The 16,193-nt window shown below is 35.7% G+C and overlaps 5 protein-coding genes across 5 annotated transcripts; 4 read left to right on the top strand and 1 right to left on the bottom strand.

The window, feature by feature from the left end:
• The first annotated feature begins 960 nt into the window (after nt 1-960).
• On the top strand, nt 961-3,247 carry Tsp_10640 (hypothetical protein). Its single transcript, XM_003372337.1, has 3 exons — nt 961-1,003; nt 1,063-1,260; nt 2,994-3,247. The coding sequence occupies exons 1-3, from the start codon at nt 961-963 to the stop codon at nt 3,245-3,247; spliced, it is 495 nt and encodes a 164-aa protein (XP_003372385.1).
• A 258-nt stretch (nt 3,248-3,505) lies between these two features.
• On the top strand, nt 3,506-7,908 carry Tsp_10641 (hypothetical protein). The gene is made up of 8 exons (XM_003372336.1): nt 3,506-3,527; nt 4,761-4,816; nt 5,907-5,985; nt 6,045-6,175; nt 6,298-6,419; nt 6,555-6,768; nt 7,068-7,159; nt 7,254-7,908. The coding sequence occupies exons 1-8, from the start codon at nt 3,506-3,508 to the stop codon at nt 7,906-7,908; spliced, it is 1,371 nt and encodes a 456-aa protein (XP_003372384.1).
• Nucleotides 7,909-9,042: 1,134 nt separating this feature from the next.
• Nucleotides 9,043-11,430, top strand: Tsp_10642 (conserved hypothetical protein). The gene is made up of 5 exons (XM_003372335.1): nt 9,043-9,109; nt 9,159-9,269; nt 9,433-10,707; nt 10,802-11,122; nt 11,183-11,430. Exons 1-5 carry the CDS (start codon nt 9,043-9,045, stop codon nt 11,428-11,430), a joined length of 2,022 nt encoding a protein of 673 aa, XP_003372383.1.
• A 1,505-nt stretch (nt 11,431-12,935) lies between these two features.
• On the bottom strand, nt 12,936-13,303 carry Tsp_10643 (hypothetical protein). The gene is made up of 2 exons (XM_003372334.1): nt 13,274-13,303; nt 12,936-13,223 (listed from the first exon to the last, which is right to left on the bottom strand). The coding sequence occupies exons 1-2, from the start codon at nt 13,301-13,303 to the stop codon at nt 12,936-12,938; spliced, it is 318 nt and encodes a 105-aa protein (XP_003372382.1).
• Nucleotides 13,304-13,387: 84 nt separating this feature from the next.
• Tsp_10644 (hypothetical protein) lies at nt 13,388-13,742 on the top strand. Its single transcript, XM_003372333.1, has 2 exons — nt 13,388-13,519; nt 13,548-13,742. Exons 1-2 carry the CDS (start codon nt 13,388-13,390, stop codon nt 13,740-13,742), a joined length of 327 nt encoding a protein of 108 aa, XP_003372381.1.
• The last annotated feature ends 2,451 nt before the right edge of the window (nt 13,743-16,193 follow it).

The following is a 16,193-nucleotide window of genomic DNA, read 5'->3' as shown; positions in this document are numbered from 1 at the left end:
ATTTTCTTCGAATCAAATAGGCGAAAATTGTGCTTTTTCTTGTTGTTATTGTTATATATATATATATATATTTTTTATTTTAGTTGTAAATTCATGCCAGCTTCGTGTTCAGGTGGTTGTTCTGCGTAGGTGGACCAGGATATATAGATTAGCATCTTTCAGCACGCACGCAAGTGGAAAATTTTTGGCATTTTAATTCATCATTCGAAAGGGAAATATAAGTCATTTCAACACTTGCAGAAGTAAGTATTTTCACAGTTTTTCACGTTTCAATCTGTTCAAATTTGAATAATTTTTAATTTAATTGTTGTTGTTGACAAGAAAATATGTTGCTTTTTGAATGAGGAGAGAAATTTTCATAATTTCACTTGATCAAGTGTTTCTATTAAATTTTAGTACATTGTACAATATTGCAGGTTTTAATTTAAAAAAAAAATTTGTTTTTATCAATCATGCTCGTGCAGATTTAGACGAAATGCTTCGATTGGATTGATTGAACTTCGACTGTGCGAGAAAAAGAACCTTGATCCATATTATTTTCCTCACAGCTTCGAACCGAAGCGCTGTTTATCTTGTTTGTAAAATTTCCACCGTTGAAATTGATATTTCCAAAAAAAAAGAAAATAAATGAAAATTTATTAATTTATGCATATTTTTCAAAATTTTATTATTTTTCGCGGAAATTTTAATGTTGGAAAAAGTTTAAAAATTTAAACAAAATTTACATTAAAATCCACTTTAAAAATTACTCTACATTAATTAACATTTGTGCCTATATAAGTGGTGGTTTTTTTCGCTTTCGTTCATTGTCTCTCTCAGTTCCTGGTGTGTGCGGACACTTTTCCTCTTTTTCTCCAAATCGTCTTTCTCCTTTGTTAAAAAATTTTCCTACGGTAATTTGGTTTTATTTTCATATTTATTTGTTCATTTTTATTTTTATAGTGAACGCTTATTGCTATTATGGCTGACAAGCATTATCTGAATGAAGTTAAAGAGTTTATAGGTAATTTGCGATTGTATTAATTAATTTTGTCGAATCATTTCGATCATAATTTGTTGCAGATTCTGCTGAATTACGGTGCAACGGGGACTACCAGTTTGAAGCTGGCAGTCGGCGATTAACATCTTCGAACGGATTGCATATTTTCGAGTCCATCCCGCACTGCTCGTCAGTTGAGCACCAATCGTTATGTGCGGCAAAATTGTCCAACGAAGAGTCCGTATCTAATTACGATATTCAACGAGCAGTGGATTATTTATGTAAGTTGCCTTTATTGAATAATTTTAATTTCCCCTCCCCCTCCCACCACCCTCTTCTCTCTTATTCTGCATCTTTTGCTTCTTTTTTTTCAAATAAGCTTAAACGTCTAGGGGTTGACTGATTTGATTGAGGGGATGTTCGATGTTGTTTACAAAACAAGCAACTTGGGATAGTACTTCTTTCTTCTTGTTTTTATTGTTTACAGCAGGTCAGCTGGTCAAAGTGTGAAATTTCTCCTCACTTGACCATTGAGTAGAATTTGTCGAAAATGATTGTTCAATTTCAAAACGGTGAAATTTAACACCAACATTTTCATATTCTTTGTTGTCAAGTGGGGCTTTTTGTCGCCTGGTCTCCTGTTGACCGTTATCATCCCTGTAAACAACATTTTCACAATTTGCCTGTTGAAGAAAATTTTCAAACAATCTAGACGAACTGTTATTTCAATTTTCGTATTCAACAAATTTTACTGATTTTTTTTATTCATTCAACGTATAAATTGTTGTTCAACTTCTTTTATGTAATGTAAAAAATTTAAAATTACAATGGAACAAAGTATCGAAATGTGGTGAACTTCATTTTAATATATTGTCAGCGTGTTGATTGGTTGTTTGATGAGAAAGTTCGGTGAGTGAACAACGTTGAACTGAAAGACATTGTGGCTCGTGGAAAATCAATTTTATTTTTTCTTCACTAATAAAAATTCATCTCTCACCACGAACAACAGTAATAATAATCGAGTGAATTTGCATATTTATACTTTTTTCTTTTGTCAATTGAGTTGGAAATTTTGAAAGTTGTGGTCACTAGATTCTTCTTTGCTCAGAAATGATGATGCTTCTGCTGCATTCAGTTTATTATATTATCCATCCATCCATCCATCCATGCTTCTGCTTGTCTATCCGTCTATCGGTTGTTGTACCGGTCTGATTTCGGATTGACATCTGTTCGAGAATATGTTCTCAAAATATATTCTTTTCCACTGGCTAATCATGTTGCCGATGAAAACCAGTAAAACAGCATTTTCAATATTGATTCTCTTCTATTCGTCTACGCTGCTTCTTCAACTATCTTCTTCATTGTGGAATCGATCTTCTCCAATGCATATACATATGTATACATATATATAGCTATATATCTATATACGTATGTGTGTATTTTTTTAAACTTTTGTATCTTCTTTTTGCTGTTGCTACTTTTTCACTTTGATCGGCACTGGTCATAAAATTTGACTAATTGTTTGTTCTATTCGTTATTGTCTTTTTCATTTCGTTTTTATCATCGTCGAGTGTTTGAAATTATCATGAACTTTGTCGACTTTGACGAAGAAACTTCAGCATCAATGGTTGCCCATTTCGATGAATTTGAATTGGATTATTTTAGGCAAATTTTAAGTAAGCCAAATTCAATTGAAATTGAAATTCATTCATCAATCAAAATTTCATTCCAATCACTCACACTTTTATATTTCATCACTTGTTGTTGTTGTTTGAAAAAATATTTTTATCAATTCATTGTATACAAGTATTTTCATTTCAAAGGGATGTGGTGGTGTTTCTTTTTACAACTTTTGTTCATTTGTTACGTTGAGGAAACGTTACGTTCTTTCTACGATCAGGTCAGTTTTAATTAATCAACTCTAATCTGTTCATTTATTACGTATATTAACAATTAATTATATGATGGGAAAAAAGGAATTTTTATTTTTCTTCATTTTCATTTCCAATTCAAGCCTTTCAAATTGAATTGCTGTACGTGTTGACGGTTATTGTGCTCAGTCGATTGTACTCATTTTACAATAATCACAAGATGAAACTTTCTGTCGTACGCAAATTTGGTGCTGTTGTACAAAAGAAAAGAACAACGTTCAAGCACGTTGAAGTGCGTTCACATTTGGAACGTTGGCCAGTTGTCGTCAAGTGTCACGAACAGTTGAAAAATTCATCCATTTCATTTGTTGTATTAGTTTACGTATTAATTTTGTAATTCATAATTTTTCGGGGTTTTTTTTTCAAATTTGCCGTCACACGTCAAAATCAATTAACTTGATCATTATTATTATTATTATTATCGTTGTTACAGTTGTCTTGAGGAATTCAGGTTCGAAGAAAAAAAGCGTTCCGTCAGTGGAATTTTTTTTCACCTTTCTGTAATGTCGTCTCTTCTGGACGACGATTTTTCACGCAATTTTGTCAATTTATTTTCAATCAACAGTTTGTGTTTTGAAAAATTTACAGAAAAAAAATGCTCGTCAACATTTTCGACTGTAAGTTTTGCCGTTAGAACTAACTGTTTTGTATTTTTCAAGAACGTTGCTGCGAACGTTGGTTGTATTGATTGATAAATACAAAAGCGAATTGATTGTTTAAATTGACATGTGAAAATCATTTTCTTTTCTTTTCTTTTCTCACGGTAGTTAACCGATCAATTGGTCAACATTTGTCATTCGATAATAATAATAATAATACTTTATAATTCATCCAATTTTGAACTGATAATTTTTATGATGGTTGTAAATTGTTTCGAGTTATGCAAAAGCACTCGAAGATGAGCAGTAAGTAGTTTCGAATGTGTCCGTTGTGCTATTTTGAAACAGAAAATAATCTGTACACTTTTATGCCACGTTCCAATTTGATATTTTCTAACAATAATGCAGGTAGAAGAATAATAACCGCAGACAATATTTATGAGATTGTTTTGCATTTCGTCAATTTTCAAACTTGTTTTGCGCAACATTTTTCCATTACTCGTTGTTTACGTGCGCGCGTGTATGTAAAGCAGTAAAGCAAGCAAAGAATCAAGGAAGAAATTTTCACCGGCTATAGTTGTCATTAGATGGTTGATTTATTGGAATTATTAGGGCATTTTTTTTCTCTTTCTCTCTCTCAAATCTCTGTCTTGTATTTTAGTTTTGAGCGACAAAATTGTGTGTGTTGTCGGCATAGTTTTTTTTTCAATTAAGGAAAACTGTAATACGGCACGTTGTTGTTGTTGTTGTTGTTGATCAGCAGCACGCAAAATATACGATCAATATCAGATTGAAAAAAAACTGGAAAAACATTTAATAATTTTTTTTCCTTAAAATCTTGAACGAAATTCTCTTCCGTTGTTTGTCTGTCGTGGTTGAAATTGTCGCTGGAGGGAAACTTGTTGAATATTATTTGGAGTGTTCTTTTTTTCTTTTTGTTTCAACGCGACCTGCACTGGCAACGGGATGTTGTGTCGTAATAATTTTATTTTAATATTTATTCAATTGATACTATCTGGAAAGTGGCGTCCTCGTTTTGTGATTTATTTAATGGGACTTGTTTTTGTTGCATTTGATTTGGCCGACTAGTGAATGCGAAGATTATTTTCTATCGTTGAAAGTTGTTGTTTTGGTGTTGTTGCTTTTTCTGTTCAACTTCATCTGAACAGTTGTAAATTTGCATGAAAAATTAATTTTGCAATTACAGTCGTTTTATTATTATTACACTATTATGTTTTCTTTATTTTTCAGTGCACCATTCTCAGCAAGAACGTGAAGTGATGAAATCAGATGACGACAGCGATTCGGTGAGTGTTTTCTTTTTACTTCTAAAATTAATCTGTGCTGAGCTTTTTCTCGCTCGTTGCATTTGTTCAACCGTGCAACATTTTCGTTTCATTGTATGTTTTTTTTGCAATTTCTGAACGCTGATTTGTGTAACTTTTTCAAGCAACAATCAACGTCTGTCCACAGTTTACATTTTAGCCTAACTATATTTTAATAATTATGGTGTATTCGGGTTCACTTATATTCTTGAAAATTGTCAAGTTGTGCCCAATTTTCATCTGGCACATATTTCATGGTTTCGTCGACAACTGTTCAAATGCACACCAATCCACTTTGACAAGTCTTGTTGATTCCAATTGACAAATATTATTCGTACTTACTTGTCATTATTGGTAAATAGCATTTCAAATTACTGTATCTCAAACTGTACAGGATTGTATGAAAAAAAAACAAAAGCAAAAACAAAACCAGTTGCCCAGTTTAAGTATGGGGAAAATTTTTGTCATTGCATTGCAGTTTTGTGATTTGATATCGACTTTTGAACTTTCCGACCGTTCGAAAACGTCCATCTTCTTTGCACATCAATTTGCGGAAATTATTCAATTTTTAAAAATTATTATTTTTTATTTAAAAAAAGTTTTTTTTTCCATTTGTTTATTTTTAATTTTCTTTAATTTTCAAGAATGAAGTATATATGGCAGCTCAAGTTGGGTTGATTTTGTTGAAACGTAACGGTGAATTGGAAAAGACCAACGAGTCGTTGGAAAAGAAACTTGTCGAGGCTAACGAAGAAATGACCCAATTGAAGCATGAACTGCAGCTGAAGCTCAGTCTACTTCGAGCATTGGCTGAAGAAGAAGAGGACCAGATAATCAACGACTCGTAAATATTATTAAATTATTCCTTTTTTCTTTATTTAAATTTGAAATTTAATCGGTTGATTTGTTGTTTGTTCTTGCTTGAACAGATACTATGGTCTCAGCTATCAAGATTTGCAAGCAAAAATGAAGAATCTTGAAGAGCAGAATCAAAAGTTGCAGCTCGAAGTAATATCAGTTGTAGAAAAAATTTTCTAATTCATTAATTAATTGTTCATTGCAAAATGCGCAGATTTCACATTTGAAAGACATTGTAGCAAGTTCGGTTGATCGAGAGGAACTTCTCGCCGTACGTTACTGTAAACAACGCTGTACGTTGGCGCTTGAAAATCATTTGCAAATATTTCACATCTCTTTCTCTCTTTTTCAGCCGATTCACAATCGAAAATCCAAAACCTGTGCGAACAGCTGAATGAAGGCAAACAAGTCTGCATGCTGCAGCAGTCTTTCTTAGAAAATCTTCATAAAGAAATAGAAGATTTACATTTGCTTAATTCTAAGGTATTTGCTGTGTTGTTTTGTTTTTTTTTTTTAAATTTACCTTTTATAATTTGTTTTGCATTGTTAATGAACAGCTCCGAGAAGAAAATGCCGAACTCAGTCAACAATTACAGTCATTCCAGTCGATGTACACCGCAGTTAAGACAGAGATGCAGAAAATGGAGAGGCGATACGAAGCATTGTGGGATAGCTTGATTGAAGCGGAGTCCGAGACCAAAACGCTTGTCGCAAATTCTGATATTGAGTAAATTATTAACAAAACCCATTTCAATAACATTTAGAAAAAAAATTGTTGTTTGTTTGTTTGCATTTTCACTTTTCAGTTGATGAGATACAAATGGTTACTGTAGTTTTTGAATAATTTCACGATTCATTTTAGGCTCAGTGGCATCCAATGCGGATCGGCATACGTTTCGCTGGCGACTGAGTTGATGAACCACTGCGAAAGGAACAAGACGCGTCGAAGTAAATCGCCAGTGAGTTTCCAGACGAACACCAACACTACAAAGTTGATGAAGAAAGCACTGAAATGGCAATTGGCAATGGATTCACCGACGTCAGTGAAGTTCACAGTGCCAGTGTCATCGATGCTGGTTAGATCACCACCTGCTATGGAAATGCCGTCGCCATTGATGATGATCGAATCGACAACACCATTACCGGTTTCAAAAATTCCATTAGAACCAATGACGATGATCAAATCAACGCCACCACCGATTCAAAAAAAGTCATCAAAACCATTGATGATGATCGAATCGACACCACCACCACCACCATCACCACCGTCGTCGTCATCACTTGGGCAGTCACCGTGGCAGGTAGTTATGAAATAAATAATCAATCAATCAATTATAGCTATTTGTTTAAACTTTTCAATTTGTAATAATTCTAGTCGCCAGCGCCACTGGAAATGGTGGTGGATGAAACGGATCGCAGCCGTTGTTCGGAATTGGATCCTCCGTCGTCCGAATCGGTTAGCAGCCGGTAAGTAGTGATGAAGTTTTGAAAAAATTTCATTTAATAATTGAACACAGTTTAAACGATTGTAAAATTTGACCGTGTTCGTCAATTTCTGTAGGTGTCCAACGCCCGAGTATGGCGTGCCGGGTGTGCCGGGGACGAAAGACCTCGTCCGGGCCATCCGGCGATTGAAGCTTAAAGCTTTGCAAAGGTCGTTGTCGAAGCAGACGACGAACCCTGACGAGGAAATTGCCGCGTCCGCTGACGTGGATCATCCAGTCGAAGTGGAAGACTCCGGCGGACTGTTGGGCCGTATTCAGCGTTGGCTCACCTGTTCACTGATGCCGTCCTGTGACAAAACTTTGCCCCAATGGAGCGCAGCCTGTTTTGTTAATACGACAGGCACATATTCGTTTGTCAACAGCCAAGTGTTGCATCCCCAAGTTGACAGTCGATTGTACAATGTACCCGGGCTGTCGTTTGCTTCGAAATTGACTTTTGGTTCTTATCCTTTGATATCGGCGCCATTAATTGTTTCCAGTTCTCGTTGCTGTAGCTGTGGTCAGGAGGTGAACAGCTTCGACTTGGTCAACAACGCCAACACCAAACGGGGCACTGTTGTTGTCAACGGTGGTGATTCGGCCTGTCTGTGGACCGCTGAACCGGGTTCAGCCACCAATTGCACTTGGGTTCGTCACATGGTCGTCATGCCGGTGTTCACCAAATTGTACACCGACGATGCCAATCAGAACACTGGCAACAAAGCTGAATAAAACTTGCCCACTTGGTAGGTTTTATTCGGCTTGCTTCTCTTTGTTATTTTCAAACAATTGTTACTCATCGCATTTTTTACAAATGCAACTCAACTTTCATCACGTATAATACATCATTGATAATGTTTCATTATTATTATCATTATCATTATCATTATTATTATTATATTTTGAAATATCATCACATTCCTTCACAATAACAATTGATTTTACATTTTTACTTCCCCCCCCCCTTCCCTACGCTGTTCGTTTTACCACAATTTTCGCTGTTATCGCTATTTGTTCATGTTAACGCATCTCTTTTTTAGATTTCTTATTCACCAAATCATACTGTAATTTAATTGATCAGTTCATTAAAATAAAAATAATTTTTTAGGTGCAGTTGTACCTTTTTTTTCGACTTTCTTTTCGGCATGTTTCCGAATTGCTTTTCTTTATTTTTTTTTCAATTCTTCTCTTTTGTTTGCAAAATTTGATTTTGGATTTTCTAATTTTGAAATTAGGAATTTTATCATATTTATTCATAATTTTACTAATCCATTCTGTTCTAGTTTGCGTTGTTTCCATTTTTTTCCGCTAGTAAATTTATAAAAAGGTGAGCGAAATTTGTTTTTTTTTTGTTTGTTTTTCTGTTTCAATTTTATTTAAACGGAAATTTTCTACTTCATGTTCTACTAAATCAGTTGAATTGAATCGCACTTTTACCGTACAACTTGTAATGAATAGTATAACAATTGTAGGCTAGCTTTTGAAATAAATTTCTGACTATAATCCAGTGACTATTTTGGGAGATTTGGGGTTAAATCCGCCGTTTGTTCCACTATACGTGTGTAGATAATTTTCCATATTTATTTGGAAATGAATGTGTGCTTTTTTTTTATTTATTGATTTTCAAGTTCATGAAATTGTTTTTTTTATTTTACTTTTCAGTAGCGTACGAATACAATTGCAATGCTTGAAGAAACAATAGGCTGAAGTAAATAAATGTTCAGGTATGCTGTCTGAAATTTATTTTTTTTTTGCATTCAACGAGCATTTAATCAATTAATAAACGGCTGGTGACAAAAATTCCCCATTTCATCAAATTGACAGTTCTTTTATGAGGTTTAAATCAAATTGTTCAATTGTTCCAGAATGGAATTTGGATTCAATTTGATTTGTAAAGCAGAAAAGAAAATTAACAACAATAATCAGAGAAAAAGTGTGATTTATGATGTAGAATTGGTTTTATTTTTCTTTTATCAATTTAGTTGTTTTCACCCACTCGTGGATGGCTTTTGTTGATTCGGATCTTTTTCGTCGCATTGAAGAAATTGAACAACGATTCGATCAAATTGAAGCGATCCTTCGAAATATTCAACGTGAGAAAGAACATTTTCCTCGTATCCGTTTCTCATTTCCAATCATTTTAGTGATCTATTCGAAAGTTCTGTTTGAAATTGTGCTTCTGGCCAATTCCGACCTTCTTCTGCTGTTGATCGACAACGAACCTGCGCCCAGTGGAAGTGTTATCTAGCGTTGCAGTTGTCAAGTTCAACCAAATGATCACTGAACGAAGGAAATTTGCCACAACTGATGAGAAAAATCCACTCTTCAAGTTGGCTGTTGAACGTCCAGTTGTGAATTTCAATATTCACGTTGCCGGAAATGGACATCCAAGCCTGCTGTCACGCAGTCGGTTGAACGTGAACGCCTTAATTTCGAGGTTGCTTTCGAGAGCAGTGCGCAGTGGTGGAGCTGATCCTCGGGCAGTGATTTCACATTTTGACCGCTTGTCTGGTTCCAATTTTTCCAAACCCGCATCGACAACGGTCGTCACAACTGCGACACCAGGTGGTGATTGTTGGGACAATTTTCGACAAATATGTCTCGCTTTTACAACTGGCAGCTTAAAGCGGTTTGCTTTTCCCACGAACCACCTTTCTGCAGGCCGAGTTCCATTTCACGAAGTTGTGACTGGCAATTGTGAATTGAGATGCTTTTTGGATTTGTCAAAGTTGAATGCTCATATTGTCAACTTGCCCAAAAAGAGCATACTGACATTTCAATACAAGCGGCTGGACGTTCTTGTGGACAATATCGTGGAACTTTTACAAAAGTTCCATTCAGCTGATTTTGGACCAGAGTTTTGTTCTACTTTGAAAAATGCAGAGGCTACGCAGCTGATGCTTGCTTGTGAATACCGATCAAGGCGGATTGGAAACGACAACGATGATTCGGATGGGATTTTTGGACTGTTGAAATGGATGGTGGATATCGTTGCCCACCGGCTGGATGTTCGCCCAAGATTTGCACAAGTGGTCGAAGCAGATTTGGGACAGATCGTTGTAGGCAATGTTGACGGCGCCATTTCAGCAGCAGAGTTTGCAGTCGGTGAACACAATCAGTGCCCGGATGCTGATTTCCAAGCCCAGCCGTCAGAGGCGCCAGATTCGCCGGTGCTTTTTGCCGACCACGCTGCAGAATTGGAAAATTGCCCTCGGCGGCCATTGTCCGTTTTGCAGCCACAACGAACAGCAACTGCTGGTCCCAGTGGTCTGCAAGAGCACAGCGGCAACAACGACTACTTGCAGACGACCCTGTCCGCAAGAGGAGAGTTGACATTTTTCACCCAGCTTCACAAGCATGCATTGGATCGATCACAGGCTCAACTGGAAGTTGTCGCCAATTCACCGGCTGCCGTTGGGGATTTTGCATTTTTCAGCGATCTGCTTTCGTTGTCTCCCACGCAGTACAGCCGCAGCCAACTGAGCACCGCAGAACCGCAAAGCAGCACCCAACTTGGCTGTGACCAAACAAGTAAAGTGGAACAAGCACAAGTTGCTAGTTCCAGCTGCACCATTTTTTCCCCTATCCAGCCACGTTTTGCAGTCTGCAAAGTTGGATTTTTCAGATGCGAGAAGTTCGCTGCGATCTGATCCCTATTCGCCTGATTCTACTCAAGGGCAGAATTTTGGTGGCACATTTCATCAATCCCAACTTCTCAGTTCCCAGTTGTTGGCCGACTCTAGTACGGATATTTTGGATCAACGTAACGAACAGGACAGCAGTGAAGTTGCCGTCGAACATCAACACGTCACCAAACGTTTTACGAAGAGAAAACCGCTCGACACCACTGCACTGTCGACATTGTTCCACGGTGCGGACGTGGAAAATTTCAACAACGACGACCAACTTTCATCTTCTCCAATGAAACTGCCAAAGTGGAGAAATGGTGGGAATGTTTGATTGATTGATTTATTTGCTTATTTTATTTTTATATAATGACTTTTAGAATCAGAAATGGACAATACAGCTCTGAATGATCAATCTGAAATTATGGTAATTAATATTATTTTCATCGATTGTACGAAGAATTGTCAAATAGCAGTCATTATTCAATGCAGACAGTCTTTATCGTATTTATTTTCTGCACATGTTATCTATGCCAATGTTAAACCTATTATAAGTACACAGTTTTTCATTATCCATTTTTACACGTCAAAGTGTTTTTATTGCTTTACACTTTTTCTCAAGTTATAAAGAACCAACATGGTGGAATCATGTCCATATGTGTGTGTGTTGTAAATGCGTGTATGTGTAGTGAGTTTCGTTGAAAGATAATCAATGTTCGTAATTTTAGAATATTGAAAATTTCAAAACGACACAAATCAGTACGAACTGCTGCTGCATTTCTTCGAGCATTGGTCGATCGGAAAATGCGCAGCAACATCAACAAATTAATACACCAGACTGCTGCTATCAACGACTGTCATTGAGAAGCACCAATAAAACCTTCACAAGCATGCACAGTAAGTTACATATGCATGTACGTTTTTCTTCATATTTATTAAGGGCATTTTATTTTCACTTCATCATCAATAGCACATTTCAAAATAGTTGAAATTTCTTATTCATTAAGCAATATATAGGCAACGGTTGTTGCAGTTTTCAAATATAGGCGATAAAGTAGCAATTTTTTGAGGTACTAAGCTTGATGTCATTCCGTCATGTATAGTTGGTGAATATCGAACAGCACCGATATCAACCCGAACGCGCAGATCACTTCGACTAGGCTTATCTAGACGTGAAAGAGTTCTATCGTTGCACCAACGTACTCTTCATCATCACAAATTGTAGGAATTTTATTAATTCAACAAATAAGTTTTTTTTATCGTTTCACGCATTCATTTTTGGTACTTCATCATAATTCCACTATGAATACCGGTTGCAATCAATCGTTCTCATTGTACAAGGAGCAGAAAATGAATTCCCCGCTTGTTCAATTGTTTGCCTGTTTGTTTGTAATTTTTCATTTTGACTTTCTTTACTTTTTCCTCTTATCTGAAAAAAAATTGGAATATTTTTTTCATTTTTATTTTGAAATTTCAAATAAAAATATATTCATCATAACTAACTTCAGAATATGCATGTTTCTAGCAATTCTTCTATCACTCTTTCTCCTTATTTCTATCTTCCTTCTATTCAGCTTTTATTCATTTTTCGATCATCTTTCGATACATGTGGGTTTGAACAAACTCTTAGAGGAAGAACTTCTTCTTTTCCATAAACACTGCTGAACAACAAGCGACAAATTTCAATGCAATTTTGCAATTTTAATATTTACTGATTTGAATTTTGCAAAACTGCCTCGTAGTGGGTAATAATTTTTCACCATAGTTTGCAAATGTTAACGTTGCGTAATTGTCGTACTTGGAATACTTCTTTACCATTTTTCGTTATACTTCATCAAAAGTATGCATCAATTATTGCAATATTTTATTTGTTAGAACAACATACGACATTTCAAGTAGAACAATTTAATAGTTACATTTTTCACTGAATATTCGACCATTAACAATGGCTATCATGAAACACTGAAGAAAATGGAATAAAAAAATGCACAATAAAAACATAGCAGAAAACGGTAATGCAGATTTTGAAAACTTATATTTCAATTGTAATAGAGCAATGAATAACGTGGCTCTGCATTGTACTTATAAAGAAGATCGTGAGGAGTAAGGTGAAATGGAGAGGGCCATTCCATTTCACCCTGCGTTGGAATAGTGCATGACAAATGGTACTTCCATGCTAGGAGACCCGGCTTCAGATGGACAGATGTAAGTTGATTTGCACATCATTAATTCCCAGTGTCGCTGCGATCGAAGTGATCGGCGCTTATGAAGCAATATGCTGCAACAAGCATCGAACACTTTTACTTTTATCGATATCTCCCCTACTTTATGGCGACAATTCTCCTGTTGCGTACTTACAGCTGCTACAATTTCATCCGATGTCCAAAATTCTACAGTCTGTTGCAAGGTGACCGACATCAGCTGTAGTAATTGTTCAAAATTTTTGAACAGTTTGTACAGAGCGTACAGACCTTTGAAAACAGTGCATCGGTCACGCCCATGTTGGCTATATGTGAAGAGTAGAGTTGTCACCATTTGTGTTTCTCTTTGCCATGATTGAAACACACGCAATTGTATATTTGACTATGGCAAGTTCCCATGAATTTCAACTTCCACAGTTGAATAGGCGAAGTCATACAGCCGTTGTGATTGTTCACCATACGTCCAGAGGTTTCCTATTTGACCACAGGAAAACATCTCAGCTTCAGAATCTTCATGTTTCACATGAAATTTGACGGCCTATAGATGGTTAGATGGAGGAAACTGCTAGTAAGGATGGCGAATTCTAAGTACAGAATTGTGCTTGAGTGTAATAGACTTTCTGGCACAGTGGGCGTGTCGGTAAGCGCCGGTTGGTCTCAGCCCGGTCATTACCGCCCGGCTTCACCTTACGGTCGCTTAGTCTTCTTGAGGAAGTCATTTGGCGTGAATGAACTATAAGTCGAACTACAAACAATCAGTTGAAATGTTTATTACACCGTGCTACTGACAAATACCATGATAAATCACAACGCCATCGATCGCTCACCAAAATCGCACACCACCAATAACTGCTACGTGCCTCCGCACTGCCGTACCCTGCCTGATCGTCAGGTCCAAATCTGTCTGCTACGGTAGCTGATTGCAAGGGTGTCGTAGAGCATGATCAGCTCAGCTTTTTCTTATCTTCCTACGTTGATTCTGGAATATAACAGGCGTCATCACTTAGCCGTGACTGTTACGAGAGAGTTGCGCGGTCCCCATTGTAATACACAAAATTCAGATGAAATTCTCTTTGGAAAACGTATTCAGTCTTATTTATACAATTCGAGCTTTATTTCCTTATGCTACTGACCAACTTTAACAAAATACGAATCGCGTAAACATTGCTTGGCACCGCTTCAACAATTCACTACCGCATGTCACTAAAAGTACACAGGTACAAATTGTTCATACTGTAGCAAAGCTTTGTTATAGTTTAACTGAAAATGCCTAATTTTTGTTTTATTGTTTTTTTTATTATATGCGTTGAATCTGATAGAATAATGTATGTAACATGTTTTGAAGTTGTTCTTGTTTTATTTTTCTTTTCTGTTATATGTTAGCATGATGCTGTGTCTTATTTTTGAATATTTAGCAATGTTGTATTTGTTACGTAGTACTGTTGTGATTATGTTATAAATTAAATTGAAAAATTAAAATTTTTTTTGTTGAGAATGATAATTTTTAATTTCTTTGCGTTGGTTAAAATTTGTTTGATTTTCAGTTACGTAATTTCTTTTGCTTTTATTATGACTGAATAATAATTGTAATTCTGAATATTTGAAGTGCATTGGATTTCAAAGGTTAAATTGTATAAATGTTCTTTTATGTTTCACAAATGTGGGATGGAGAAAAAGGCAAATTTACATTGTAGAAAGCATGAAACGAATTGAATTATTTGAGAAGATGAACAAATGGAATTTCTTTGGAACTTCAGTTAAGGTCATGGTCTTGGAGTGAATTTCTTCAGTTGGTGATAATGAGGTGTTTTGTCTCTGTTCCAGAAAGTTAACCAGTTTGAATAGAATATGAGCTGTTGAACAGTCGACGAAAGAGAGAACTCCTGAATGAAGAAAGAACGCGCATCTGCTGTCGTAAGTCGCTAAGTTTCTGGTATATGCTATTCGGTTAGTCTATTAATTCTCCTAGTACTGGTGTTGTTGAAAATGGAAATTTATCGTCTGGTTGGTACATACAATGAACTGTGTTTAATAATCATCTTTAATTCCGCTGTTTATCGTTCTTATTGCCACATGGCACCGGCCGATTGCAACGTAAACAGGCCTTCGTTTAGCTGGCAGTGAGGAGGTTGACAGATGCGCTGTTTTCTGTCCTTGCTTTGTACAGTAAACAGCCGACTTAACAATGGCAGGGCACCTTTTACTGTTTTCCCTACTTTTGTCTGTGTCCGCACTAAAAACGGTCAACCCATTATAAATGCAGTTTGTCAATCAAAATGTGCCCAGCACTGTGATTGTCCGCTGTTTAGATAAATTGATGATCAGTGGAAATATTTCACATTTTGGTGATTAGTCATTTATCCGTGTCCGTTTTATGAACGGATTAATATTTATGAGAAACATTTATTATTGCTACTTTTTCTTAAATAGAGCATATTAAAGTAATAGAATCAATTTTAAGGCGAAGTATTCGATTTCAATAATGTAAATTTAACAGATGGTTTGAATCACAATAGAAATGCCGTTTGCAGACTACTGGCGTAGATCATGCATACTGGAAAAATGTTTGCTCACCCATTCAAATCAGAGCATAGCACTGTCATTGACTAATAATCTAGTGACATTTTTATTGTCAAAATGAATGAATATAATTTTCTTTGTGCAATTTATGGAGGTAAATTATTAATCATAATTTAGATTATGTTTTTTATTTTTTCAATTGAAAATTAAATTATTACTGTTGCGTTTACCGTTTACAGCGATGATGATGATGATAATGATGAGTCACCATTTGTCATGGTGAATTTGTCAATTTGGAACAAAAGGTCGACAGCTTTGTGTAAATTAGTTGTAATATTAATCTTTTGTCATCTGTTGAAAAATGAATTTTTCTCATAAATTCAGCATTTACCGGCTGTTCAAATATCAAATGTAGAATCAACATTTAATAATAAGAATTTGCTCAACGGGGAACTAGTTTTTATTAATCATTATTGATTATTTAAATTTTAAACAGTTATTGATTCATGAATTATTGCAGTGATCCAAAATTCCACCCAAACTTGTATATATGAAATGGTGATTTTTGAACTATGAGAGAAGAATAATGTTAAAATTTAGAATTTTCTGTTTAACGTTTGTTTGTTCAAAATTTGTTATTCAAATTTGTCCTTATTGTTATGGTATAAAA

The sequence above is a fragment of the Trichinella spiralis genome (assembly GCF_000181795.1).
Source record: "Trichinella spiralis strain ISS 195 chromosome Unknown Scfld9, whole genome shotgun sequence".
In the NCBI taxonomy this organism is placed as follows: domain Eukaryota; kingdom Metazoa; phylum Nematoda; class Enoplea; order Trichinellida; family Trichinellidae; genus Trichinella; species Trichinella spiralis.
The sequence above is the reverse complement of the archived record's forward strand: the minus strand, read 5'-3'. Positions and strand labels throughout refer to the sequence as shown.

Bases quoted from the DNA above. Each gene is read 5' to 3' on its own strand.
- Tsp_10640 (XM_003372337.1), top strand. From the start codon at position 961: ATGGCTGACAAGCATTATCTGAATGAAGTTAAAGAGTTTATAG. The intron at 1,004-1,062 runs GTAATTTGCGAT...AATTTGTTGCAG, and splicing joins TGAAGTTAAAGAGTTTATAG to ATTCTGCTGAATTACGGTGC. The intron at 1,261-2,993 runs GTAAGTTGCCTT...TTCCAATTCAAG, and splicing joins ACGAGCAGTGGATTATTTAT to CCTTTCAAATTGAATTGCTG.
- Tsp_10641 (XM_003372336.1), top strand. From the start codon at position 3,506: ATGCTCGTCAACATTTTCGACT. The intron at 6,769-7,067 runs GTTAGATCACCA...TAATAATTCTAG, and splicing joins TGCCAGTGTCATCGATGCTG to TCGCCAGCGCCACTGGAAAT. The intron at 7,160-7,253 runs GTAAGTAGTGAT...CAATTTCTGTAG, and splicing joins TCCGAATCGGTTAGCAGCCG to GTGTCCAACGCCCGAGTATG.
- Tsp_10642 (XM_003372335.1), top strand. From the start codon at position 9,043: ATGGAATTTGGATTCAATTTGATTTGTAAAGCAGAAAAGAAAATTAAC. The intron at 9,110-9,158 runs GTGTGATTTATG...TTATCAATTTAG, and splicing joins CAACAATAATCAGAGAAAAA to TTGTTTTCACCCACTCGTGG. The intron at 10,708-10,801 runs GTAAAGTGGAAC...TGGATTTTTCAG, and splicing joins ACTTGGCTGTGACCAAACAA to ATGCGAGAAGTTCGCTGCGA.
- Tsp_10643 (XM_003372334.1), bottom strand. From the start codon at position 13,303: ATGGGCGTGACCGATGCACTGTTTTCAAAG. The intron at 13,224-13,273 runs GTCTGTACGCTC...CAATTACTACAG, and splicing joins CCGATGCACTGTTTTCAAAG to CTGATGTCGGTCACCTTGCA.
- Tsp_10644 (XM_003372333.1), top strand. From the start codon at position 13,388: ATGGCAAGTTCCCATGAATTTCAACTTCCACAGTTGAATAGGCGAAGT. The intron at 13,520-13,547 runs GTTTCACATGAA...GACGGCCTATAG, and splicing joins CTCAGCTTCAGAATCTTCAT to ATGGTTAGATGGAGGAAACT.